We start from the raw sequence: 27,614 nt of genomic DNA on the forward strand, positions 1-27,614 counted from the left end.
TGCTCCATGTTCGCAGTCTTCCCAAAGTTCTATCTGTTTACAGAAGGCGGAGAAAAACACGGAAATGACTCCCAGAAGAAATGAGATAAACTTCTAGGAATTCGATCGACTGTGAAGAATTTGTTTCTAAACTAGCGGGCTAATAACACACGAATCGGCATTTATGGTCTTTCGTTTGATGTTCATTCACAAACACTTTTCCGCCGGAAGGAAAGTTTCGGAAGGCCAAACGATGAACGCTTTTTTGTTTTTATAAAAGACTCTTTTATTCGTCTTCTTTCACTTCTATAGTCAACATATATCATAGCCGCACGCATTTGAAGCTTTTCATCGGAACGAAGCTCAAAGGGTAAAGAAACACAAGTCAACATGATGCCGGTGAGTAAACATTCCTTTAAACGCAAAGTTTCGACAAGAGTTTCAATCTCTCACAAGATGAAATATTCTGCCATAAGTATTGTGATGGTTATAAATGATTTTTGTATGATGTCACAGGTACATGTGAGTTGTTATTGGCTAAAGCAAACAACAGTTCAAATACAAACACACACTCGAGCGCTCTCGTGACAGATTTCATTATTAATAAGAAACCTTTGTATTTGAATTTAACACTGAGTGAGTGTGTATGTTTGTTTCATGCTAAGTTCACGTTTGGCCTGTTACTTTTGAACAAGTTATTGTTTCTGATTAAATGTGTGAACACAGTGACGCTCATTTTAAAGATGATTTCATTTGTTTGGCTATTAAGTGATAAACAATAAAAACGATGTAATCTGCAGTTACGTAAAACCTAGTAGATTTCGTAGTGTGACGTCATGCTTAGCGCTGGCTCATATCTACCCACTGGCTGCATTGCGTTTAAAGCGATTTACAAGTGAGGGGAACAATTAAAGCGCAATAGAATTGGTCTCATATAGCCTACCAGAGTTTACAAAGACACGTTTTTTTCATTAAGGCAGGTTTTTGCTTCTGCGGTTTTTGTTTATACTGCGTCGGCGTCGACAGGCAATAGGCCCTTTTGACATGACGTCACGTATCTTCCGTTCTGCCGTGAAGCAGTGTATCGCTACTTCCGTTACTAGCGCTTCAGATTGGAGTTCACCAAGTCCCTTGCACAGCTGCCACAAATACGGCTACATGATGTACAGCATCTTGCATACAAATTTTGGCTTAGGCCTACGGCAAGATCAAAGCTAGATAAAGGACACCAATTCTTCATTGAACATTACCTGTTTGATTCCATGTCGCATTGGATGTGTAGGCTACGGCGGAGTGTAGGCATCTCTGTGTAGGCTACGTCCGGATTTTAAGCCCCCTGTCCGGCGCAGCCTCAAGCCGGACACTCATTTGTCTTACTTTTCGGAGTTGCGCTGAATTGGCCTTAAAAACGCGCTGTAAAACCTTTATTGGGACGCAGCAGCCGCGGCTGACGCCATAAAATCTCCGGTCAAACAAATGATTGGCTGAAAGAGGTGTCAAATTGTTGATTGTTACTTGTCTTGTAACCTTACTTGTGTACTGGAAGCTTCTGTAACCAAGACAAATTCCTCGTGTGTGTAAGCACACCTGGCAATAAAGCTTGTTCTGATTCTGATTCTGATAAATATCTGATATATCATTGGTTAAAAATGTAAACAAGCCTCCACGACGTTGAGGTGGAGTCCACATACTGGCTACGTCACATCATAACGTTAACATGCCGAAACGTCTGACGTCATTTAGTCCGGAATGGACAAAAGAGCACGAATTCATATCAAAGAGCAGAAGAAATGCTTTCCATGTATTTTGCACACTATGTCGCTGTTAAGTGGACGTTAGTAGTAAAGGGAAAGCCGCCATTGACCGACATGCCAGCACTGAAAAACATAAAGGTGACCGACGAGCTGCTGGTTCGTCTTCCCTTAGGTCTTATTTTCGAGAGGCAACATCACCTCAGGATGACAAAATCTCCTAGTCTATCATGCAGTCAAGCATCACCAGTCATACAGGAGTGTCTTGAATAAATACAAATACTGTGAACAAACACACATAGGTCTACATCAAGATATGTTGTTGATCAAATTATCTGGCAATGAATAGAGTAGGCTATTTCAGAATCACTGTATCATGATACCATAGATATGATAGACAAAAGGGTATTGTATTTGCGAGTACACCAGATGCAGTTATTCTTGCCTCTGATTTACGTTTTAATATCCGACAGGTTTGATTGGAATCATGCACAAAACTTTCTTAAAGGTTCAAGGCTTCTTCAACACTGTATTTCAAAGCAGGCAATTAAACACTCCACCACAAAAACGGTAACATTTTTAAATAAATCATTACTATTGGTCACCCTTAATGTTTGTCTGTGGGCTTTGCAAAACCTTCAAAATAGTATAAAAATAATACAAATGCACTGAATTACTTTTTATTTCCTGTAAAGTGGCAGTTTAAAAGATACCAGCTTTGCGATGATTTTCTGACCTTATCAGGAGTTTTGTGCTTGCTTTTAACACATTATTATCACAACGATTATGCTCAGTTAATTGTGTAAAACACTATTAATCGGGCAGCCCTATACCACTGGGTGGAATCAATCACTTTCTTCTTACAGAAACATATACTGCTATATATAACGTAATAAAAACTCACATTTTGTACTGGATGTAAACGGGCAGCAGTGCAGTGTCGCTGTGAAACCACAATGGCTGCGCACGGGACGCTCCGCTCACGCATCCAGTATGAAAAAGGCAAGAAGTATATTAAACAAGTTTTTGAACATGCACACATGCACATAAAATCTAAAAAATGTTTAAATACAGACTTTTAACCAAACTAAATGATGCTGTGTTTTAATGACTATCAAGAATAATTTATCAAATGAAGTAAATAAAACAAAAGTGAAAGTAAACATTAAGCCGGTTGCATTTACATTGCCATCCTTCTGGAGAGTCAGAGTTTCACTTTTAGTGAAAACTCTTCAGATTACATTAGATTAGATTCAACTTTATTGTCATTACACATATACAAGTACAGTGTAACGAAATGTAGTTTAGGTCTAACCAGAAGTGCAGTTAGCAAGTGCAGGATATACAGTTAGAATAAATACAGAATACAATATGAGAGAATATAATACAGTTATGAAACTATTTTACAGTAGGTATGTACTATGAACAATATATAGAGATGACTATATACTATGAACATTAACACTATGAACATTAATGTACAGGTGGATATGAGCAGATAATAATTTAGACTAAACAATAGTGCAAGTGATTAATTGTGCATAGACTATTGACATTAGCTGTTACAGTTGCAATGCAATAGGTGAGTTAATGCAGTTGTTGAAGTAACAGTGCAGTGGATGAGTTATGCAGCTATTACAGTTACGGTGCAGTATAAGAGTTAATAATAGGTTGCAGTCCAGAAGATGAGTTGATGCAGTTAATTAGGTTACAGTGCAGTAGATTAGTTAATGCATTTATTGAGGTTACAGTGCAATAGATGAGTAGATGCAGTTAATAGAGTTACAGACAGTAGATAAGTTAGTGCAGTTATGAAAGTGGTCCATTAGTGCAAATGAGCATATTTCAGATGTGCAAGTGAGCAGTATAGAGTGCAAATGATGCTGTGTGTGTGTAAACAGTCCAGTAGAGCAGATACATGAAGTACTGGTGTGTACAGTTCATTCATGCATGCAGCCCTGTAGTGCAGTGTAAACAATGTTGTAGCAGCTTGGAGTTCAAGGTAAGAGAGGTAGTGGAATCGGTGGTGGGGCAGAGTTCAATAATGAAACTGCTCTGGGAAAAAAGCTGTTTCTTAGTCTGTTGGTTCTTGTCCAGAGGCACCGGAAGCGCCTACCAGAAGGCAGGAGAATAAACAGTCTATGAGCAGGGTGAGAGGAGTCCTTGAGAATGCTGCGAGCTCGACGCAGACAGCGTTTCTTCTGGATGTCCTCAATGGGAGAAAGTGTAGTCCCTGTGATGCGCAGGGCTGTTTTCACCACCCGCTGCAGTGCCTTGCGCTCAGCAACAGAACAGATCCCGTACCAGACTGTGACACAGTTGGTCAGGATGCTCTCTATCGTGCAGCGATAGAAGTTCACCAGGATAGTTGAAGACAGTTGGTTCTTCTTCAGTGTCCTCAGAAAGAAGAGACGCTGGTGAGCCTTCTTGACCAGGCATGAGGTGTTGGTGGTCCAGGACAGGTCCTCCAAAATATGAGTCCCCAGGAACTAAAAACTGGAAACACGTTCAACAGCCATCCCATTAATGTTGATGGGGTTGTGTGTGCCTCCTTTCGCCTTCCTGAAGTCCACGATGATCTCCTTTGTCTTGGAGGTGTTAAGGAGCAGGTTGTTGTCTGAGCATCATGTGGCTAGGTGCCGGACCTCCTCCCTGTATGCAGTCTCATCGTTGTTGCTGATGAGACCAATCACCGTTGTATCGTCTGCGAACTTGATGAAGGAGTTAGATCCGTTCACAGGCCTGCAGTCGAGTTTGAAAAGGGAGTAGAGAAAGGGGCTCAGTACGTAGCCCTGTGGTACTCCAGTGTTGATGGTGGTGGTGGTGGAGCAGATGTGGCCTAACCTAACAAGCTGAGGCCTGTTCGTCAGGAAGTCCATAATCCAGTTGCAGGTAGGGTTGTTGATGCCTAGGTTTCCAAGTTTGATGATTAGCTTGGAAGGGATGACGGTATTGAAAGCAGAGCTGAAGTATACGAACAGCATACGTGCGTCAAGTCAAGTCAAGTCAAGTCAGCTTTATTTATATAGCGCTTTTTACAATTTTCATTGTTACAAAGCAGCTGTACAAGAAAAAATGACTATAAGTAAAACATAAAAGGTTATGGAATTCAAAACACAGGTCAAATATCAGACACACAATAAATTACTATATGCAGAGTTAATTAAATAAGACTATCAAATTCTAGCAGCCCCCCCGGCCAGGCAAAACAGTGCAAAACAGTATGCAAACGGTGGCGAGGAACCCAAAACTCCATTGGAGGAGAAAAAAAACCTCGGAGGGAAACCAGGCTTAACCAGGGGATTCCAGTTCCCCTCTGGCAAAAACTGCAGCCTCTGCACAAGCTCAACAGTGCTTGCACAACAAGGCGAAAATAAAAAAAAATTAGATTTAAAATTATCATTAATAATCTAATAGTGGCTGAAGTTTTGTAGGGACGTCACTTCCTTCGTCCAGCATTTGTCAGGTCTAGGAATGGATTGCGCCCTGCCCGCTCCGCTCTTGTAACCTTGGAACAATGAGACAAGACTGGCTGAGAGTAGAGTACTGTTCTGCACTCTTTGATGCAACAAATGCATCAGTTGTTATTGGAAGTGTCCCTGGTTCCGGTTGATCTAACTAGTGCAGCCTAGATCTTTGAAATACATATATTATGATAATCTAGTGTATGCAAGATTAAAAAGATGCGTCTTTAGTCTAGATTTAAACTGACAGAGTGTGTCCGCCTCCCGGATATTGCAGGGAAGACTGTTCCAAAGTTTAGGCGCTAGATAGGAAAAGGATCTGCCGCCTGCACTTGATTTTGAAATTCTAGGTATTACCAACTGACCTGACGCCTGAGAGCGTAGTGCACGTGATGGACTATAATACGTAAGAAGTTCTCTCAAGTAGTGAGGAGCTAAACCATGCAAGGCTTTATAGGTAATAAGCAAGATTTTAAAATTTATGCAATGCTTTATAGGTAACCAGTGCAAGGTTGACAGAACCGGGCTAATATGCTCATACTTTTTTGTACGTGTAAGAACTCGAGCTGCCGCATTTTGGACCAGTTACGTGCGTAAGTGTCCTTATTGTCCAGATGTGTGAGCACAGAGTGCAGCGCCATGAAGTGCACACTGCATCATCCGTGCTCCTATTGTTGCGATAGGCAAATTGGTATGGGTCCAGTGTGGGTGGTAGGGAGACCTTTAGGTGTGCCAGGACCAGCCGCTCAAAGCACTTCATAACAATGGGTGTGAGTGCTACAGGGCGGGAGTCGTTAAGGCATGTCGGGTTGGAATGTTTTGGGATGGGCACAATGGAGGTGGATTTAAGACATGCTGGAACCACTGCTTGGGCGAGGGACAGGTTAAAGATGTCCGTGAAGACCCCAGCGAGCTGCTCCGCACATGCCTTGAGTACACTACCAGGGATGCCGTCTGGCCCAGCAGCCTTGCGCGCGTTGATCCGGCTTAGTGCAGTGTGAACATCAGTGGAGTTAAGTGTGATGATTGGGTGGTCAGCAGAGGGTGTGAGCTTGGTAGCTGTTTCCTTGTTGTCTCTCTCAAAGCGAGCATAAAAGTCATTAAGCTCATTCAGGAAGACGGCGTCTGTGGCTATTGGGGTGGAGTGTTTGGGTTTGTAGTCACTGATGGCCTGGATGCCCTGCCACATGCGTCGAGGGTCAGAATTAGAAAAATGCTCCTCTAGCTTCAGCTTATAGCAGTGCTTGGCCTTTTTGATGCCCCTCTTCAGATTTGCCCTAGAAGTACTGTAGGCCTGTGCATCATCCGATCGGAAGGCAGTGTTGCGTGCTTTCAACAGGAGGCGCACTTCCTTGTTCATCCATGGCTTCTGATTAGGGTACGTGGTGATCTGCTTCTGGGTTGTGACACTATCAATGGTGGAATTTTTGTAGTCCAATATAGAGGAGGTGTAACTGTTGATGTCCGTGTGAGAGCCACTGGTGGCCTGAGAAGCAAACAGACTCCAGTCTGTGTGTAGAAACCTTTCCTGGAGTGAAAAGTCTGCCCCCGCAGGCCACACCTTGATGGTCTTCACTGATGGCTTCACACGATTAATGAGATTAATGTCCTTGGGGGTTAGGAACAAAGAAAGGTGATCAGATTGACCCAGGTGGGGGAGGGGGGTCGCGGCGTAAACTTCAGCCATGTTTGTGTAGACATGGTCCAAAGTTTTGTTTCCTCTTGTGTGGCAGGAAACATGCTGATGAAATTTAGGGAGCACTGTCTTTAAGTTTGAGTGATTAAAATCTCCCGAAACAATAAATGCAGCCTCCGGGTGAGGAGTCTGTTGTTTACTGATGGCTGCATGAAGTTCTTTCATAGCAAGCTTGGCATCAGCATCCGGTGGAATATAAGCTGCCGTTATAATGGTGGAAGTGAATTCCCGTGGCAGATAAAACGATCTACATTTAACCATGAGAAACTCAAGGTTAGCCGAGCAGTGTCTCCTGACAATAACAGAGTTCGTGCACCAAGCTTTGTTGATGTAAATGCACAATCCACCTCCTCTTGTCTTACCGGATTACTCTGTCGTTCTATCCGCCCGGTGTGTGTTGTAGCCCGCTAACTCAAAAGCGTTGTCCGGTATACCGCTGTGTAGCCATGTTTCCGTGAAGATTATGACATTGCAGTTCAAAAGATACACATCTACCCTCCGCTACACCTGTTTTCACTCTGCATATGAGCTGTGAAAGGGTCTCACACAGAATTACATCATCAACTATGATTTATCATTTATATGGCGGGAAGACTAATTCCTATCACATTGTTTTCCATTGCACACTCAACCTCTACTTTGTATTTTTCAGATGTTCCTAACCGTGTACCTCAGTAACAATGACCAGCATTTCACAGAGGTGCCCATCACCCCCGAGACAGTGTGCCGTGATGTCATAGAGCTGTGCAAGGAACCAGGCCAGGTCAATTGTCATCTTACTGAAATGTGGCGAGGCTCAGGTGAGAACTTAAAAAATGGTATATCACTCACATTCAGGCAGATTTAACCTGTTTCTTTTGATTTGTATTTTTAAGAGTTTGAGCAGCAGGGGATTAGGATATATTTATACATTTACATACAAAGTTGTATTTTTCCTCTGTTATCTTCTTGAGGAAGCGTCACTCGCTGCTTTGGTCATGCAAGAGACTCTCTCTTCTTTGTGGGCTACAGCTGTTAACACATGATTTAACTGACTGCAATAAATAAAAACAAGGGATGTGCGAGACTCATCGACTAGTCGTTTAAACCGTAAGCTCCTACTAGTCGACATTAAAAACAACAGTCGATTACACGGAAAAATGACACAAAATGTCATAATTTAAATGACTTTGATTTCAATGTTTCATTTGAAACCCTTTTAAATGACATACTCAATCAATATGTTTGATAAAATAATTATTAATAGTCTTTAAAAGTGTTCAGGAATGAAATATTTTAATATGAGGTCAGATCTAGCATGTGTTTCTTTTGTGCCAGTTGCAGCGCACTCAGAAATCGATTTTTTCAGACGAGTTGTGGGGGTGTTTTAAAGGAGGAAAATGGGGAAGGTTTTACGCAAACTATGTCATATCAAAGTTGCATAATAATAATGTCACTGGAGCCATGCCTAACCATACTGTATTGGGTTATTGACGCAATGCAGAAAATGCGTACGGAAGCGTGGAATGATCTAAAGCTACATTCAGTTATGTAAACAATTACTAAATATCAATATTTTAATATTTAAAATGCATGAAAGACGGATTTACTTTATTTGATGACAGGATGAGCTGTTAATGCGCTGAATGCATCTTGAGCACACGCAATAAAACTGAGATGAAAATGTCTCGGCTTCTTCATTCACAGAACTTTGAAATATCTTTTATTATAATGTTTATCACAAAAAGAAGCTTGAACAAACATGATCGGTTGGTACTGTGTGTCCTTGCAGAGTTTGCAAGAGTCTTCAGACGGAGTAATGCTTGCATTTCCTCAACAAGAACATGTAAAATAATCTTAACATCATAAGCACATGCAGACTCGAGTGTGTAGCCTCTGTATGTTCTATAAATGACATAATATGGGCAGTATGCTTTATCAGCAGCTTTTTCATTTACTCTGCGCAAGATCAAATGCGTTCTGTAGCTTGTTCGTTACCTTTTGTCCATTGCTTTCTATTCGCTTTGTTTACACAAATTGCTTGGTTTTATAAATGATAAAAACATGATATAATGTAGGCCAATCTTGTTTGTTCATAGGCTATTAGGCCTACCCTAATTATAACTTGTAGGATACTTAAATAGCTACATAATGAAATAGACACACGTTTGGGTGTGTCTAGTGTGCTGGAAAAGAGAGCGTTTACAGTTTCTGTTGAACAATTCAATTCAATTTTATTTATATAGCGCCTTTCACAATTTGCATTGTTCCAAAGCAGCTTTACAGGGGAAAAAAACGAAAAACCCAAGAAAGGGTAAAACACACTACATGGTGTTTTATATAATAAATCAAATTATTCTAGTAAATAATATCTAATGTCAGCATCTCCTGGTGATTTATTTAGCATATTTTGCATGAAGTGAATGCTTGGCTGAAAAGATGTGTCTTTAATCTAGATTTAAATTTGGCGAGTGTGTCTGATCCTCGAATAATATCAGGAAGGCTATTCCAGAGTTTAGGTGCTAGTGCATCAGATGCAAGTTATCAGATACGCAACAAAATTGAGACAATTTAGGTAGATTGTCAAGAATGCAATACTTAGTGGTGGAATATACCTGATTGCTTGATGTTACAACCACTGTTAATGCTCACTAAAGTCAGGTGTGTCTTTGATAAATGTTGTGATTGGTAAATGCCAAAATGTTCAGTGCTTACTTGCTTCGCAATGTTTTTGGAATGTGTGCAAAGGAAGGTGGGATATTGGAGGACATCAAAAGAGGCCAAAATAAATGACTGGAAACAAAGGCCGTCTTCCAAGGTTCCTTTAAATTCAGATGTCCTTTGACACGTTAAGATGATGTTGCAGGCGCAGCCGAGATTTGCAGCCTTCTGTTTGAAAAGCACCCAAGTTTGGTTCATGTCAATTGAACTTACAAAGCACTGCTCTCCAAAGCAACAATATCATGCTCTTGTAGCAATGCATAAATATATTGTGTTCTTGTGTGTGCAGAGCGAACGATAAGTGAGACTGAGAAGATGTTGGATCTGTTGCTGCAGTGGGGACAGGCGAGGTGTGATGTGTGTTTCTTTCTGCGGCACGATAAAACACCCAGTTCACAGTCAGGTGAGCACAACATACAGTACATTCAGTCCACTGGGAAGAATCTTCCTTTCCAACAGTGATTGTACGATAACTTCTTTAGGGGTGGATGTGCTGTTTGAAGCTTCAAAATGTATGTTACTCTTTGCACAAACATAAACGATAGAAGAAAAAATTCCATTGTTTTGTTCTGACTAAATGAACTCACGATAGTGACACATTACTTCAATCCTTTTAGATATTGGAACCAAATCCCTGTTGATATTAACTCTTGCTTTAGCACAGAGCCGTCACTTTCCCTTTTTGTCAGCAGGCTCTTTGCAGTTTGAGATCTTTGATTCCTTATTAAAACATTCCAGATTAAACCCAGCCATCTACATGACCATTTTCATTCTAAAGCAGTGGCTAGCAATGATGCGATCTCGTTCAATCGATCAACGGTAGCTCAGCAGCATCTGGCGACCCGGTTTAGCAAAAGGTAGATTTACTGTAGCACTACGACCTGCGCTATGCCATGTTAAATGCTCTTTTAGCTCAAAGCAGTGCATGCGTGTGTGAGCAGGCACATAGTGTTTCTTTACAGCGCAACATCGCCACCCACTGGCCTGGCATGCAAATACAGTCTAATAACAGCCAGTGTGTAAAAGTTTTAGGAACATATCCTAACAATAGAGACAAATTAATAATATTAAGAATAGGATCTATGATTTCACGAAGTATTTCTTTTAGGTAGCTAGTCTGTATTGGATCTTGCATACATGTTGTCGATTTAGATGATTTAATAATTTTGCACAATTGTTCCTCTGAATGATTCCAGCTGCTCTTTAAGTGGAATATAAGACAGTACTTGATCAGGTGAAGCTTACGGTAATACGGTTGAACGTTTCTCTCTGATTTTGTTGTTTTTGTTTGCAAAGAAGTTCATACATTTGTCACTACTGTGTACCAGCTAGTACTGAAGGCCATCTGTGTTAACACTGGATATAAAAGCACTTCATCACAATTAGCGCTCAGACTCAGAATTGGCTGCGACAAATAAACTACAGACCCCATCCAATAGTACCCCTGGCTTGACTTCAAGCACACTGCTTCAAGCAAAGTTCTGTGTTATAAAGCAGTGGGTTACAGCCCCAGTTCTGAAGTTTATGTTTCTGCAATATTACTGTTGCTGAGCGTAGGTTTGTTTTTCAGATTCCAGAAGCTTAAATCAGAAAAGAAACGTTGTGAAGAAGCCTGCAGAGAGGCATACAGAGAACGGGGTGAGTCTGGCCACCTTTAAACTTTGAAACAGAATTCAAGCGTTGTGTGACACATTACTTGAGCCAGAAGTACTCTTTTTGTTTGTCCATTCTGTAATGAATCTTTGGAAACAGCTTTAGAATCCTACAGAATTGTTTTGAATGTGCTAAAAGGGCTGAAAGTATGGAAAACAAAAACAGTCCAAATGAAATTCAAAACATCACTTCTAAACTTAAAAGATTTACAGTACAATAAAGATAAAGATCTCAATTATGAGAAATTATTTTATATAAAACATGATTCATATATTTGACTCTAGAAACACATCAATTATTCTCTAAATGTGATGACACAAAAATACATATTATCATGGGTAGGCGAAATACAGTGGTTTGCATTATAGCTTAATGTAGATGAAAACCGTACTGATGCATATGTAAAAGTAGCATAAGGTATGCAGACGGTTTTGTTAAATTAAATATCGTAAAGTTAGAGATGTGTGCTGTGCTTTATTCCAAATGAACACATTAAAGATCTGTGTAGAAGCATCTGTAAAGGCTCATGTCTGGTGAAACATTTCAAAAAATTCTTACTAGCGCAATTATAATTGCAAAAATCTCTAATTATCAGTTTGACTATTGAAATTATAATTATGACTCGTCAAATGAAATTGAAACTATCTATAATATACTTTATGGATAGTCAAACCAAAGGTTTATATGCTTAAAACGCTTGCCGTATAACGTGTGGTATGGAGAGATGTGGGTTTTAGAGAAGCGCTGCTGTGCTAATGGTGCTGTTTCCCAAACAGGGCTCAAGTCTAGTCCCAGACCTTAAAATCTGTCATGCATGAAATAATGTTTTTGATAACGTCTTTAATTTCTCTCATTTAATGATGGTCTAGTCGTGGTTTAAACTAATCCCTGTCTGGAAAACCACCCGTTTAAAAACTATACAAAAAAATCAAACTTAATGAGAGCATTCACCTTTCGTTGGCTTTTGTTGTGAATGGATTTGTGAATGGAAAAGCATCCAGCCCTGTCTCAGGTAGTTGTTTAATGCCATAATCCATTAAAATCCACTACTGCTTAAAAACTGGCGCTGTGTGTATACTTGTCAATGTCATATTTGGGAATCCACAGAGTGTTATGCATGTAGAGGATGTACACAGGGTTTATGGCAGTTTTTGTGATGGTGAGCAGGTGAGAAGCAGCAGCCCATGGATGGACATGACTGTAGCAGAGCTTCAAGAGATGGCTGCCAGACAACAGCAGCAGATCGACAAACAGCAACAAGTCTTATCATCTAAGGTACTGATAAAACCTACTGCTACCATTCTCTTAAAAAGCATTTAAAAAGAAATGACGTGGAGAGGTACCATCACTTTGTTAATTCAATATGTAGATATATCCTATACAAAAGTGATCCCGACGGCTCCTTGCCTGACATGGCAAATCGATTGTTTTTTGCAAGAAACTAAATGTTATTTACAATATTTGAAGCATTAATGCTCGGCCTTCATCCTGAGAATACACAGACGCCATTAATTCATGTTATTTTAGCATTTACAAATACATTATTCAAATGAATCCTTGTCACCGTTAACATTGGTTAATGCACCATGAACTAACATGAATAACTAGATTGTTTATTGTTAGCTAATATTAGCTAATGCATTTACTAATAGCACCTTATTGTAAAGTGTTACCAAAACATTTTAATGGAGATGTTTACAAACTAGCCTGTCGCATATATGGAATACACATGTTGTATGTTGGAGAGGACAATATTTGATTCATTTATATAAAAACGAACACTATTACATGTAGCATGTTACAGTCCTAAGCTTTATTCTCAATTGAGTATTGCAGCACTGGCATAGCAATAAAGTTTCAGGGCAGGACATTATTATGATATACCTTCGCTTTAGATGATGTGTAGTTAATTCACAGGTCACTAGGTTTTAAGAAAACTTGTCTTCCACAGGAGCAGCGTTTGCATCTCCTGAAGCAACAGGAGCACCGGCCGCAACAAGCGTCCTCCGAGCAGGAGAAACTTCAATGTCTGAAAGACAAAATGGAGAAACAGGAGGCACAGCTGAAAGCAGTCCGTGCTCTGAAGTCACAGGTTGAACAGAAACGCCTCAGCAATGGAAAGCTTGGTGAGCGACATCTGCACAGCCCTATATATATCAAGTAATATTTGTTAATGCACACCTTTAAGGCCCCTATCACAAAGTGAAAGAAGTTTATTTGCAAATTTATATAAAAAAATCCCTTTCCAAATGATGTACCTTCATGTCTTGAGATCATTTTGGTAGTAGAGACCCTGTGTCACATCCGGGTCATAGCCTCAGTTTCCAATGTTTGTGCCAATTTTAATGAGTATTTGAGCATATTAAGGCAAAATCATAAAGCTCCTAGAACACCATAAAATTACCTTTGACCAGTATTGGCACTGTCACCAAATTTCTATGAGGCAAACAAGATGTGCCAAAGATAATACGTCATAACTTGGATGGTTCAATGGGCTGCATTAGACATAATGGCGGAAGGAGGAGGAATAATAAGAGAACTTTAAGGCTTGATTTAATGACTAATAATAACCCTAGTGGCTTGGGCCCTAATAATCTTTGGGTAAATAAAAACCTTGTAGGTTTCTGAACGTTTTTTTCGAACATGAAAAATCGTTACGTAACAACTTTTACTTGTCCCTTATTGGACAATTCTCCCAGAAAAGCATGCGGCACTCCTACACATCAACCATGGAGAGCGGGAGAAGGATCACAAGTCACTTTCACTTGAGACATTGATCTGTGTTGTGTGTTCACTGCATTTGGGTGATGGATGTTATATAAACGGTTGATATAACGCTGGATTTGGAGACGGTTTGAAACTGATGGATGGAGCGGCAGTCCCAGTGCTAAAAGACTCTGGACATGAACCGCACACGTTAAGTTTTCTTGCCAATGTGTGCGCACGTGCTTTAGTTCCCCCCCTTCCTCCACACGCGTCGCATGTTTTTTGAAATAATCGTACAGCTGTATCTGTCTTTTATAAATGTGATCAAACCAAACACTCTGATTATTTGGGGGGTGCGATTCTATTCCGTAAGTAATCAAGACTAACATGAGATATACAGGAGTTAGGGCCGCTTTAATATAACAATTGATTGATTGAATGGCAGTATTCATTGGAAGTTTCATTTCACTGTGTGTGTGTTTGACGTAGTGGAAGAGATCGGGAAGATGAACAGTCTGCTCCTTCAGAAGCAGAGAGAGTTGGTGGTGGCTGTATCTAAAGCAGAAGAACTGAGCAAACAGCTAGAGACAGTCAAAAATGGACAGACGGACATGCTTCATAACAATCAGAGCTCTGTGGTCGAGCTGGACAGGCTCTACAGGGAACTACAGGTACAAATTTGAGACTTTAATATGCCGTCAAAAATTGGGACAAAAATGTCTGAGCGTGTAAACATCCAGTGACGTGCGGTGGGGTTCATGGAGTCAGATTTACAAATATATGAGCACAAAATAGTAGCTTATTCCTTATTCAATTGCCAGGATGCAAATTGAATACTGTTTTTGTTTTATACCTCATCAGCATACTTTAAACACACAGGTAAGGATCCAAGAACACCGAGAGAGAGCGCATTTGCTCTGCACCCTTCATGTGTACTAAATGTGTTGCAATCATAAATTACAATACAATTAAAAGAGTGGTGTACAAAAAAAACTTGATGTTTTAATACAGAGACAGTATGTTTAACAAAAGATAACAGGAAAAACGACATTATTTTCTATTTAAAGTCCAAATATTGAATAGTTTTTTTGGTCTCGTCCTATTTTTTTTTACTATTGAAAACCGTTTTTTACTTTAGCATTGTGAATGGTAATATTTAGTCTCCGCTGTTCGTTTAACGCCAAATCGATCCTTGTGGTTCCAAAAGTTTTCAAAGCAATCTGGCTTTGAATGTAGTATATACGTGTGTGTCAAGAAACTTTCCGATTATTTTCAAGGCTAATCATTAGTGTTAAGCTGAATACCGGTGTGTATTTGTGTTATTATATGAATTTTTCATATACCGCATGACCGGTGTATGAAGCTTAAACACTGTGCAGAACGCGGCGTTTCAGTGGGGTCCCTTTAGAGGCGTAGAGAAGCCCTTGCAGGTGTTTGTTATTTCCCTTTGCAAGTGTTGATTTATGTGCACGGTCTTGTTTTTTGTGTTGTACACGTGAGCGTTTTAAGTGCACTCATTTTTGACGTCATACTTTAAGGTTGGTTCACCGGGTTTAAGGTTGCTTTTATCTGTGGTTTAAGTCTTGAGGCATTGCCCAGTCTCTCTCAGGTCTCTGTTCAAAGCTTCTACTCTTCATGTTTTCACCAGCTGAGAAAAGGTATGAACCAGGGACAGAACGCCACACTGCAGCAGCAGAGAGAAAGCCTTAATAAACGGAACCAAGAGGTGGCTGCCATGGGAAAACGAGTAAATGAATTACGGGATCGCTTGTGGAAGAAGAAGGCTGCTTTACAACAGAAGGAAAACCTTCCTGTAAGTCCTTTTAAACTAGCAAATGCTTTTGAGAATCAAAGAAACGGCATGTGATAGATGTAAAGTGACTTTTGTATTGAGTAAAACGAGAGGGAAACGTATAGACATACAGTTGACTAAACTTGACAACACCATTACATTTTTTATTTGACCATTCAAAATTGTATCCCTGCAAAATCATGTCATGTGACATTTGTGTCGTACAACAATGTTAAATCTTCGCAAACTGAAAATATAAGCAGTACCTTTGAATATTTCTAATGGCAAAAGTGCATGACTGAAAGAATCATAGGAACATTTGGCATCGCCCCAAAAGGACAAACGTCACATCCAGTAGGCTTTGTTCACTTTCAGCACCTTTGTGAACTAAAGAATGCAAAAGGTTCTTTATCAGAGGTATAACACAAAAAGTTGTTTCTTGAACAGGTGCCTTTAGACAACCAGGTGGCACATCAAGCAGGACTGTCCCGTGTGGCCGCAGTTGGTCCGTATATCCAGTCTTCTACGATGCCTAAGGGTTCAGGTAAACAGGACCGATTGATTAAAACCTTGTACCCAGAAGGCACAGCAGCTGCACCACATCAAGGCAGGAGCTCTCCTCCAGTTACAGGTACACTGCTCTCTAGTTTGAATAACATAAATCATTTCATTTCTTTGTAAATTAATCTCACATGGCTGAGAGTCACTCTAGTCGGGGACATATTTTTCAACCAAAGATGTAAAAAAATCCTTCTGTATTTATGTACAAAATATGCATGACGTTTGGAGGATGTTACATGGATAAAACAGGAAATCCTTTGCATTTTGGATTCTATTCTCCATGTTTCCCTCATGTTAAGTGCCGCTGATATGTGAAAAGTGATTTTAAGCATTTATGTGACATTGGCGTACCACTCTTTTTGGTGAAGTCATCACACATCAGTGATTGAACTCAAGTCATCTACATATCATGCGCTGTGTGAATCAGATGCTTATCAACACTGAGTAAAGCATTGTGCGTGCAGAGATTGGTGTTGTTGGCACGGTCTGAACATGGCTAAACTTTTCCCAAAATCAATCTGGATATTTGTCCAGGTCTGCCTTTAGCCAAGGAGTCATCAAAGTTGACCGCTCCAAAGCCTGCCATCAATCACGGCTCATTTACTCTACCTCGCATGGTGACCCAGACCGGTACTGAGAACAAAGGTGCGGCCTTCCAGACCCCAGAGACCCCATTAGATGTATAACACTGTATACAATAGTGTGCTGTGAATCCAAATGCTTGTGTCTCTTTCCTCCACACCAGGTGACCGAGGTGCATTAAAACAGGACCGGAGGGTGCGTCCCGTCTCCATGTTTGAGTCCACCGAACCACACGCAGCTTCATTGCACAAGAACCAGAGCAGCGAAGACCTTGTGAGAGATGCCCAGGTAGTGGCACACTGACCATTGTACACTCATATACCTGATGTGTCATATGTTTAAATATAACAGACACATTCCCTCACGCTATTCAGACATTCCAGCCAGTGTTAAAGGAGTAGTCCACTTATTCACTTATAGTTCACTTAATAGTTTTTATCCCTACTATGGAAAGTCAAAGGGGGCAAATGACTCCTTGCATTGACATTTTTGAAAATGTTTAAGAAGCTATAGATGATTGGATTAGGTATTGACTTTGATCACGTTTAGCCATTCTTACAAGCACATTGCTTTATGTTCACGGCAGGGGGCGTTGCCTCAGTCATAATGTGTTATGGTTAGGAGTCAATGAAAGGGTTGTTTTGTGTTATATTTAGTTTGAAACTCTTATGGCTCTTTCTGTCAACAAACATTTTAGTCTGTTATCTTGGATTTTTGCTGATATTTGATACGCCCATATTTTCAAACTCATTTTTGTCCGGGCAACAAAGTGTCAGTATGACATTAAAGAACGGTTAGTAATGTTCATTTTATAATGGAATTACAGTACATAGTTCTAATAATCTTTGACATTAACATCACGTCAGTCCCTTTCAATTCTTCAGAGATAGGAATATTTTGTGAGCGGTGTTTACAGGATGTACAGTCTGCTATGAATTCTGCCTTAAACCTCCAATCATGATTCTCTTTTAGAGCTCCTTAAATGTACTATTATCTTTGTTAAAAGTATTCGGGTCATTGTCAATTTTGAAATCGATAAAAGTAAACGCTGCTGCTATTATTCAAACATTAAGAATGTGGTGTAGACATAAATGCAGATTACAATGTTAATCCGTGGATCTCACACCCCCAGTGGTACGTGACACAACAGGAAATTTAAAATGTGTGTTATAAATGCAATTTATATTGTTATACATCATCGCGCAATACGTTATACATCTCATATAGCCTATGTGCAAATGTGATATATGATGAATGAATTATTGATCATTTACCGGTGGTGGATGTGACTCAGACGTGACAGACAGCTCAAACACAGAGCGGGAACAGATGCTTGTCCGATGAGCTGCGTGTAAATGAAGCTTCTTGTGTATTTCAAGATGTCATGTTATGCGACCGTGATTGACGAACACATGAAATGAATTAATTTCCTTAACAAAGTGATCTCATATTTATGTTCTATAATTTTATATGTAGTTTACAGACTACTAGATTTTCAGCCACATATATTGTAATTTCGGTTTAATTCATGTAGTTGTCATTCTTGGTCACACCGCATGATCGTCATTGACTACAAAATACAAATAAACACGGCACAGTCTCTGTATACCTATAGACTGATGCGACATCACCGCTGTGCTTATGTGAACTTTGTGTATTTATGACATAACCTTGCGTTGGTTTGACAGTGTAAGTGCAATAAGACGTGAAAGAGAACTTTAATACTTGATCACAGATGGCGTCTTTACGCAAGGAACAGTGTTATGTATAATAGCATGATCTCTAGCACTCCTTACAAACATGTGAGCTGGGCCTGCATCATATTGGCATCATTTTCTGCATGGGGCTGATGCCCATAATATTGCTGTGTCCCTTATATTGTGCATCCTTATTTATTTAGTTTACTGTCATGAAATAATAGCAAGTTGTCTTTTTGCATGTCTCCTTGCAATTAGAGTGCTGTCAAGAACATCGTTAAGGTTCCTCCTCCAGTTCCAAGTAAGCCTAAACAGGTGGGTTTGTCTGGGACGTTCCCTGGGAAGAGTGCTTCATCTGCCCCGCACACTGCCTCTCCGTCTGGTCCTCCTCAAAGGAACGCTTCACCCCTTCCCTCCAAACAAGACGTCCCACTCGCTGCCACCATACACCCGTACACGGATTCTCCTGGAGCCAAAGACTTAAACAAGCCTCAAACGCTGACCGCCAGCTCTATCTACTCCATGTACACACAGCAGCCCACAGCTGTACAGGGAGCGTTAAACCGAGCCCAGAACCACAACAGCTTCATCAGTGGTGAGCCGGTTTCCTTTTCACATATTGTTTTGACATGATCCGTTAAATGTTGATCCGTTCAAATACTTGATATGAAGAAAAGAGTACAATTACTAAACTGTTGGATGTCAAACTTAAGTTTAGATCAACTGAAAGGAGCTGCTATGTAATGCAAGGTCACTGACACATATAGGTGATTTTACAGGTAAATGATTTCATAACCTATTGACAGCTGCTTTTTGTCCACATTCATGCAGTTTATGGAAAGCCAGTAATTCCCGCAGGCCAGCAGTCTCAAAACCAGCACCCTGATAACCCATACCTGGACACTTCCGGTGGCATGGAAACAGAAACGGAGCAAAATACCGGTGCATCAGATAACCAAGAGACAGAACGCATTCCTAGACCTCTAAGTCCCACCAAACTACTGCCCTTCATCTCAAACCCCTACCGTCACCAAAGCGACGTGGATTTGGAGGCTCTTAGGAAGAAACTCTACAATGCTCCAAGGCCGCTGAAGAAACGTAGCTCCATTACAGAGCCAGAGGGCCCAGGTGGCCCCAATATCCAGAAGCTCCTGTATCAGAAGGCCACTCTGGCTGCTATGGAGACCACGGTCGGTCCGTCTCAAGAAGAAGAGAAAGCGACGGAGATAGAACCTCCCAGATCTGATGAAGTTTCGCTTGGGAGGTCAGATCAGCCGCTTCACGAGGTGCCGGTGTCTGTGGGTACACTAGAAACTAAAGACGAGGACATGTTTCCTCCACCACCTTCACATCCAGCTCCACAGCCGGACGTTTCTCTGTTACCTCTACCTCCGCAGCCACCCAGCCCTCCTCCACCACCACTCCCAGAGAGCTTGCTTGAGGAGTTTCCTTCCTATCCACCGCCTCCTTATCCCAGTGGCGCCGAGCAGGACACTCTCGAAGACACTTTGAGCATGAAGCCACCTGAAGTCACTGGCCAGGTGCCCTTGCCCCCTGTAAGTGCCCTCAAAAGAGAGCCGTCTTCTTACACAAGCTACTTTTTGCAAAATCAATATTCTGCATTAGTTCTGTACGCTATACTATAAGCCTCACTATCCACAATTCCTTGCACTTGCACGTGATGCACTTAATACAAAAGCATTAGCCACTAGTTTCTCTCTTTAATGCTCTATTGTGAATGTAGGTGTAATTTAAAAGTGTCACTGCAGGTCTCAAGACAGAAAGATCTATGATGGAGTCGTAACAGACGCACACATGATGCATATAAGTATATAAGTGAAGACTTTTAACCTGGATATTTCGTTCCCTGAGATCAAATGTAGTGTGATTTAGGTGTTCCCTTCATTATTTTGAGTAGTGTATTCACCTTCACACCACACATTAGTTCATTTATATTATCCGACAAACAAAAAACTCAGATTAAGTGGAAATATTCCCTGCATAATTTACATTTGGTTTATAACCTTGGTTTAGACTAAAGAAAACATGAAAGACAACTGGGTTTAGTATTCTGCGTTCCTTCTGAGATGCGACTTTCTGTGCGCTCTCAAACAGCCCGCAAGAACTTAACAAGTACATTTCATTCAAATGAAAGCCCTTTAAGTAAAGATGTACAAGATGACCATGTCCTCAACATGGTCTGAGGTCAACATTTTGGCTAGTGGCTGTAGTATTTTTGTGATTCATTGGTGATTTGTGGGTCGATTCTGGTTGTTTCTGATGAAGATTGATATCTTTTTGTGCAGGGTAAAAGAACAAACCTGCGGAAATCTGGATCGGAGCGCATCGACCATAACATGCGAGTGCAATTCAATCCTCTGTCGCTGTTACTGGACTCGTCTCTGGAGGGAGAGTTTGATCTAGTGCAGAGGGTCATATACGAAGAAAGTTACTTTCCACTTTTCAAACATAACTGTGTGTGTGAACTGTTTTTCCAAGTGTGTGACTACAACTTTATCACAAATTCAAGAGGGGTAAATGTTAAGACTAGTAACTATTGACTAATTATATCCTCGTAAACAGAAACTAAGAAATAGTCGTAAAGCTGTATTATTCAACAGATATGTGACTGAAATAATGCTCGTATAGGGGTACATGCATACCCAAGACAGATCATAAGGCTTTAAGTTGCATTTAACATCAGAGAATGTTCGATGTCTGAATGATCGAGATGGATAACATGCCGGCTGCTTTAATGGATATCGGCTGGCTATTCTACAGCCTGACTCCGGCAGCCACCGTGAACGCTTGGCACCCATTCAATAATATGATGGTAATATGATGATGTTTACAGTAAGAAGTTGTATGTTTATGTAAACAGGTTGAAGATCCAAGTCAGCCGAATGATGAGGGTATCACAGCGCTGCATAACGCCGTATGTGCAGGCCATACAGACATTGTTAAGTTCCTGGTGCAGTATGGAGCCAATGTGAATGCAGCTGACAGCGACGGCTGGTTAGTACTCTTCTGTCCGTCTGCTTTTGTAGTAAGAGTTAAAAGGGAACACGAATTCAGTTGACTCAAAGGCGAGGTTTCTCATATTTAGATATTCATATTTAGAGTTGAACTGGCTATTATTAAAGTGGCTTTTTAGATTTCCCATTATTAGTATCCATTCGTTTTCGTATTATTCTTCCGTTGCTGCCATGGAAGTCTATGTTGGCCTATGAAGAGTACATGGTAAAGTTGTGACATTTGGCACACACATAGAGGACAGTCTGATCAGTTATCATGCCAAATATGGAGTCTCTAAATCGAACTCAGCAGCGCCACCACCAGTTTGACTTCCACTTGAATCTTTGCCCATAACGTTAGATCCTGGATACAAAATTCTTCATTCCTCTGAAATCGTGGCTAATGCTGACTTGACTGTACTCTGTGACATCATTTTCTATCATAACAAATCACCTTCCATTTTTTTATTTGTCTAAACATACTTTTAAACTAATCCTACAAAATGGGTCAGATTTGCACGAAATGTTGTATATGGCGTCAAGAGACAGTTCTGACAAAGTTATCAAACGCTTTCAATTGGTCCAGCAGTTTTCCTTCACTGTCAACAAATTGAAATGCAAGTCAACCTAAGGGTTATGTGCGTGTATCTCTGCAGAACGTTTGTGTATTGACAAGTATGTACCATCACTGTGTGTTTTCAGGACCCCTCTGCACTGTGCTGCCTCCTGTAATAATGTACAGGTGTGTAAGTTTCTGGTGGAGTCTGGAGCGGCTGTTTTTGCTATGACCTACAGTGACATGCAGACAGCAGCTGATAAATGTGAAGAGATGGAGGATGGTTACAGCCAGTGCTCTCAATTCCTCTATGGTGTGTAACAACGTTTCCTACTACAACCCAGTCGTAATGTCCCAACATGTAGTTCCTCATTGAAATGATCATTCTTGAACTGAACTGAACACAATTACAGACCAAGTCACAGGCCTGCCAATATTACAAATAAATACATCTTCAAAAACATACATTTATATAAAAGCAAAGACGATATTTGTAGTAGCATTTTTCTTGTATTTATCGTGTTTTTATTTATTAATTTACTTACCACTTTCACAGGTTTGTTGCTATTTATGTCAACATTTACGTATTTCCACATTCATATAGTTTTGCATATATTTATTTCTACAGAGAATCACATTTAATATTGGAAACTGTAAATTGATTGTACTTTGTTCTGGTTTATTGTAATGTTATGTTTCCAGTAGTGAGTGATACTACTTAAACTAATATTGTTCAATTGAACACCCTTGCTCAGTTTATTAGGCCTTGGATTAGAGCCGATAACATTAGGTTATCGTACAAAGGTTATGGCATTATGCCGTGCCGGCCACCTCATAGTACATTCACATAAGCACTGGGTATGTCAATCATTGTATGTTTAGACATAAATCAGATCTGGATGTAGTTTTCTTACCCAAGTTGTTGTCATGGACGAGGCAACCAATCACAGTGATAAGCTTACACCAGGGGTCTCCAGACTCTGTGTTGTGGGGTCACTGTCCTGCTGACCCTGATCCAACACACCTGCCAGCGAGTTTCTTCTTTATCAGCTGGTTCTGAAGTGTTGGAGCTAAAGTTTTGTGATGCATGTGTTAGACGTACAGTATATAAACTTCAAATGCCATCATTTGCTAATCCTTTTGCCTTAATTCAACCATTATGTAGTCCTAAGAGTATTAAGATGCAATGAATTTGTGTTCCGAAGAAGGTCCGGGATTGTTGAAAGGGTGTGAAGAATTGATTTATTCTGAATGAAGTATTCTTTTAATATAATGGTGCTGGTAGTAGAAGGCAAGGGATTGTCTACACAATAGACGCTAACATTGGAGCTCTGAGAGAAATCTGGAGGGTTTTAGTGATTCAAATATTTGTGTCTTGAAACAAAAGAAAATTGTACCGGCTTGTGCTGTGGGGAGCCCATTGAAAACGACTTGCCTTTTACCCTACAAAACCATGGACGATGAACCTTACACAATGACCTGAAGTCTGATAAACAATTAAAAAGACATTATACATTATATTACATAAATAATCAAATTGCTTTCTATGGATTCACTATGGATTCAGTCCTGCTGTTTGATGTGTGATTTTGAAATGTTCAGGTGTTCAGGAGAAGATGGGCATCATGAACAGAGGGGTGGTTTATGGTCTCTGGGATTATGAGAGCGGATATAACGACGAGCTGCCGTTCAGAGAGGGCGACTGCATGACTGTGATCCGCAGGGAGGACGCGGATGAGACTGAGTGGTGGTGGGCACGCATGGACGACACGGCAGGATACATACCGAGAAATCTGCTGGGGGTAAGTGACACACCACGCTCATGTGAGACACTATACACATGACTCGCATACAATCGTTTAGCAGAGTTTCATCTGAGAGAAGCTTCTGTCAAACACACTTTTGTGGCGACCTATCAAAATAAAAGTCTGGTTAACTTTCGCAAATTATGAAACACACAAACTGTAGTATTCTAGATTATTTACTCTGAAAATTTGACTAGAACATTGACTTTAATTAGTAGTTGCAATTAAGTAGACTCAAATATAGCACCAAGCAGCGATGCCGGGACCAAGCCATAAGCAACCCAAGGCATCAGTGGCAGTCTGGCAACAAAAGTTCCACAAACCTGCTCCTGCGGACCCACAGCTCTGCACATTTTATACGTCTCCTGACATGTTACTTCAGTTCATGGATCTCTCCCTTAATGAGCTGATGATATGATTTAGGGATGCAACAATTCTCAATATCATATTGAACAGTTCTTGGCCACCAGTGACTACCATAATAGGAGTAATGATGATGGTAGTCAAGAGTGCTTCGGACTGTTTAATGTCCTACATTCAAAATATCACAGAAATGTATAAAGCTTTGGAAGATTCATAATTGTCATGACCCAAATAATCAGTGTTCATTAGAATATATGATGATCTAATACAGTAAGAGGCACTAGACGTTCAAAATCCTTCAGATAAACCAGGTGATTTACAGTTTACATATATTTTCTTATTGTATGATCTGGTTAGATGAGTTTTACTGTTGTGTGAAAAGGTAAACTGAGGAAGTGGTAATCTGACACACACATCCAATGAATGCTGTGTGTGTAGACATTGAGACCTTATTACAAAAAAAGGTTGTCGGAGCATTTTTAGTCGGTAAAATGCAACTTTTGGCAAATGTAAGAATTCATAAATTATGACTGAATTGTTTTATATCTTGGAACACATAAGTGAAGTCTTAATGAACCACCATATGTACGATGTCTGCGCCATTGAAACACAGTCTCATGATATGTACTGTAAAGCAGTATGGGTAGCGTTTGTTTACGTTATAACATGACATTACACAAACATCACCTTTAGCGGCGACTACAGTTGTTGACTTAAACACAATGTCTTGTAGATAATTAGTAATTTGATCACATTTCACCAAGAGCTATATGTAAAACACTGTAACCGCTTCTCTTCTGTTTGTCTTCTACAGTTGTATCCAAGAATTAGGCTGCGCCATAGAAGTCTGGCTTAAGTGAGGTCAAGGAAACCTCCTGAAGGGCAAGAGTAGATGAACAATCCACGTGGACGCCTCATGAAGTAGTGCAGTACAGACACATTTATTTTTCACTGTGCTTGCTTTATCCAGAATAGGTTAAATATGTTCTGTGATCGTTTAACTCTGTCAGTTGGGGAATCTTGGGATCATGTTGCAAAGCATCCATATTGTACGCATGGAACTTTGCAGGTCTATTAGTGTCTATTTGAATACTCTGACAATCACTGTTATCTAAAGCTAATAATATACTAAACCAATGATCAACAACATTCCTTTATCGTATCAATACACTAATGTCATCACTGTCAGTCAGAAACGTTGTATGTCCGTTAGTAAATGAAAGAAACGTAGCATTTGAAGGCAAAGAGACCCACAGACAAACATGACGGGTGACTAGCAGTAATGATTTATTAAAAACTACGGAGATATAAGGATTCTGCACGACAGTGACAATATGTATGTTGATGATGTACATCTGAATTAAGTGACAAACACAAATCATTCTGATTAAATGAACAAATCTCTGTTAAGGCGTTTCATCTGTTGTTCATGAGTCTACATCAGTGTGAGTTAATAGTGCTGAAGACCACTACGCCTTTCTTACAGTGTTCAATCTGATGTGCATTTACTAGCTAGAAATGCTGGACACGTATGCTGTATACAGTATAGCCTACTGATTGGAAAATATCAATGTATTTCTATAATGGTTTTCAGCTTTACACAGCCAAAGACACACTGATTAACAGAACATACACATGCAGATATTAACACAAGTAGAGTGAGACACCCTCCTGTATGACTATTTCTTCTGAACAACACGAAAGATATTTCGAAGAATGTTGGGAACAGAAAACCGTTTGTCCGTTGCATTGGTTTTGTGTTCATACAATAGAGTGTTTTTCAGAACATCAAATGTTTTGAAGAAATATTTTACTTTAAAGAACAACAAACACAGTTATTATAAATGTAAAAATAGTCTGAAGTGGCATGTGACTAACAATACAATCATCATACAATTAAAAACAGCATTGAACTTCCATTGTCATTAGAATTTTTATTATGATTGTTGAAAAAAAGACTTTCACTCAGATTTTCATTTAACCGCAAAATACAATTATGCTAATTTGCAACAACTCTGTAAAGCCCAGTGATATGTTTTTTTTTTTTCTATTATACACCCATACATACAAACAAGGAGACGCCACACTGTACATCATAATTTATATATTATATCTACTTGGCCACTTTACGCAGCTCAGACAAAACAAAGATGGCAAAGGTGAGCAGCGCCACAGATCCTGACTGGTGTGTGGCTGCCAACGAGGTGGGCACATAAAACAGCAGCGTACTGATGCCAAGGACCACCTGACAACACAAACATTTCATTAACACCACAGCTGTGAAAATCTATATTACATGTCATTTCTTTTGGGGAGGGGTAGTAGTTCTGTTTGGAACGATATAAAAGATTCACAGGGCTCTTCACCTGTGTGTAAGCCATTGCTGTGAGACAGCCGATGGCAATCCTCGTCCTTCTGGGTAAAACCAGTCGTCTGGAGAAGAGAAAGAGTCCTGTGATGGCCGCCAGTGTGCAGGTGCCCTGCACAAACACAATAAAACACAATCAGACCTCTTGATCTCGCTCTCTTTCCCAGAAAAACAGACAGAAGAAAGAGAGGAGTAAATCTCAAATTGAGATTCTCTTTTCTGAATGTGCCGTGTGCTGTTTTCCTGATCCAACATTTAAGTTGTCACGGTAAGTACTGTCGACTCAGACAGAGATACTGTACAACATATAAGGTGGTTTCTGGTCATTGCCAGGCCAGAACAGAGGGGCATTTACTTTTCATGGGGGAACACTTTTTTATGAAATGAGAAACAGACCCCCAAATAAAGTGATGTGTTCCTAAGAACGCACTCTGGCATACGGTGTGAAGTTCATGCTGTATCATCAATATACAAATAAATATCTTTTGAGGTGTCATACCTGCATTAGTCTGACTGGTTATGACAGCAGTGTTAATACAACAGGTATTACGATGCGTTGAGTTCCGCCGAAATGCAAAATGAACACTTTCATGATTGTTGCTAATACTGCTGGCGTTTACAGCATTAAGGAAACCAGAAAAACAAAGCATGCTGGTTAAGCATTATTCAGTTTTATTAAAAGACTAATTCACTTCACAAAATACTTGTTTTTACCATAATCCACAAAGCTGAATGTGGATGTGGGAGACCCAGACAGAGTAACATTTGGCCCATTTTGACAGATTGACACGTGTTCTTCTGTATTTCATAAACCAGCACATTCACACTGAAGGGATGTTTTAAAACACTTAACGTGAACACTGAAGGAGTTAAGACAGTGTCAATGTACATTGTCCACAATATTATAAATAATGAACTGGATTTTTA

The 27,614-nt window shown here is 40.1% G+C and overlaps 2 protein-coding genes across 5 annotated transcripts in view; one reads left to right on the plus strand and one right to left on the minus strand.

The window, feature by feature from the left end:
- On the plus strand, positions 1-26,236 carry tp53bp2a (tumor protein p53 binding protein, 2a). Of its 2 annotated transcripts, none has more exons than XR_013787606.1 (18): positions 1-378; positions 7,543-7,690; positions 9,880-9,993; positions 11,161-11,228; positions 12,411-12,518; positions 13,195-13,369; positions 14,439-14,620; positions 15,598-15,762; positions 16,189-16,372; positions 16,837-16,947; positions 17,048-17,172; positions 18,840-19,176; positions 19,413-20,137; positions 20,888-21,029; positions 21,463-21,596; positions 22,298-22,464; positions 23,754-23,953; positions 25,134-26,236. XR_013787606.1 is itself a non-coding variant. In XM_079473833.1 (18 exons), exons 1-18 carry the CDS (start codon positions 370-372, stop codon positions 25,173-25,175), a joined length of 3,132 nt encoding a protein of 1,043 aa, XP_079329959.1. In that variant the 5' UTR covers positions 1-369; the 3' UTR covers positions 25,176-25,727. The 2 variants fall into 2 exon arrangements, 1 of the variants encoding a protein (XP_079329959.1); XM_079473833.1 differs by having other exon boundaries at positions 20,888-21,025; positions 25,134-25,727.
- The window catches only part of cox15 (cytochrome c oxidase assembly homolog 15 (yeast)), a 10,291-nt gene continuing 8,261 nt past the window's right edge, over positions 25,585-27,614 (minus strand). For all 3 annotated transcript variants that reach the window (XM_079473834.1, XM_079473836.1, XM_079473835.1), the window contains 2 exons: positions 26,686-26,799; positions 25,585-26,564 (listed from right to left, as the gene is read on the minus strand). In XM_079473834.1, coding sequence (XP_079329960.1) covers positions 26,433-26,564; positions 26,686-26,799 — 246 coding nt within the window. In that variant the 3' untranslated portion in view covers positions 25,585-26,432. The remainder of the gene's footprint in view (positions 26,565-26,685; positions 26,800-27,614) is intronic.

The sequence above is a fragment of the Barbatula barbatula genome, assembly GCF_947034865.1.
Source record: "Barbatula barbatula genome assembly, chromosome: 14".
Classification (NCBI taxonomy): domain Eukaryota; kingdom Metazoa; phylum Chordata; class Actinopteri; order Cypriniformes; family Nemacheilidae; genus Barbatula; species Barbatula barbatula.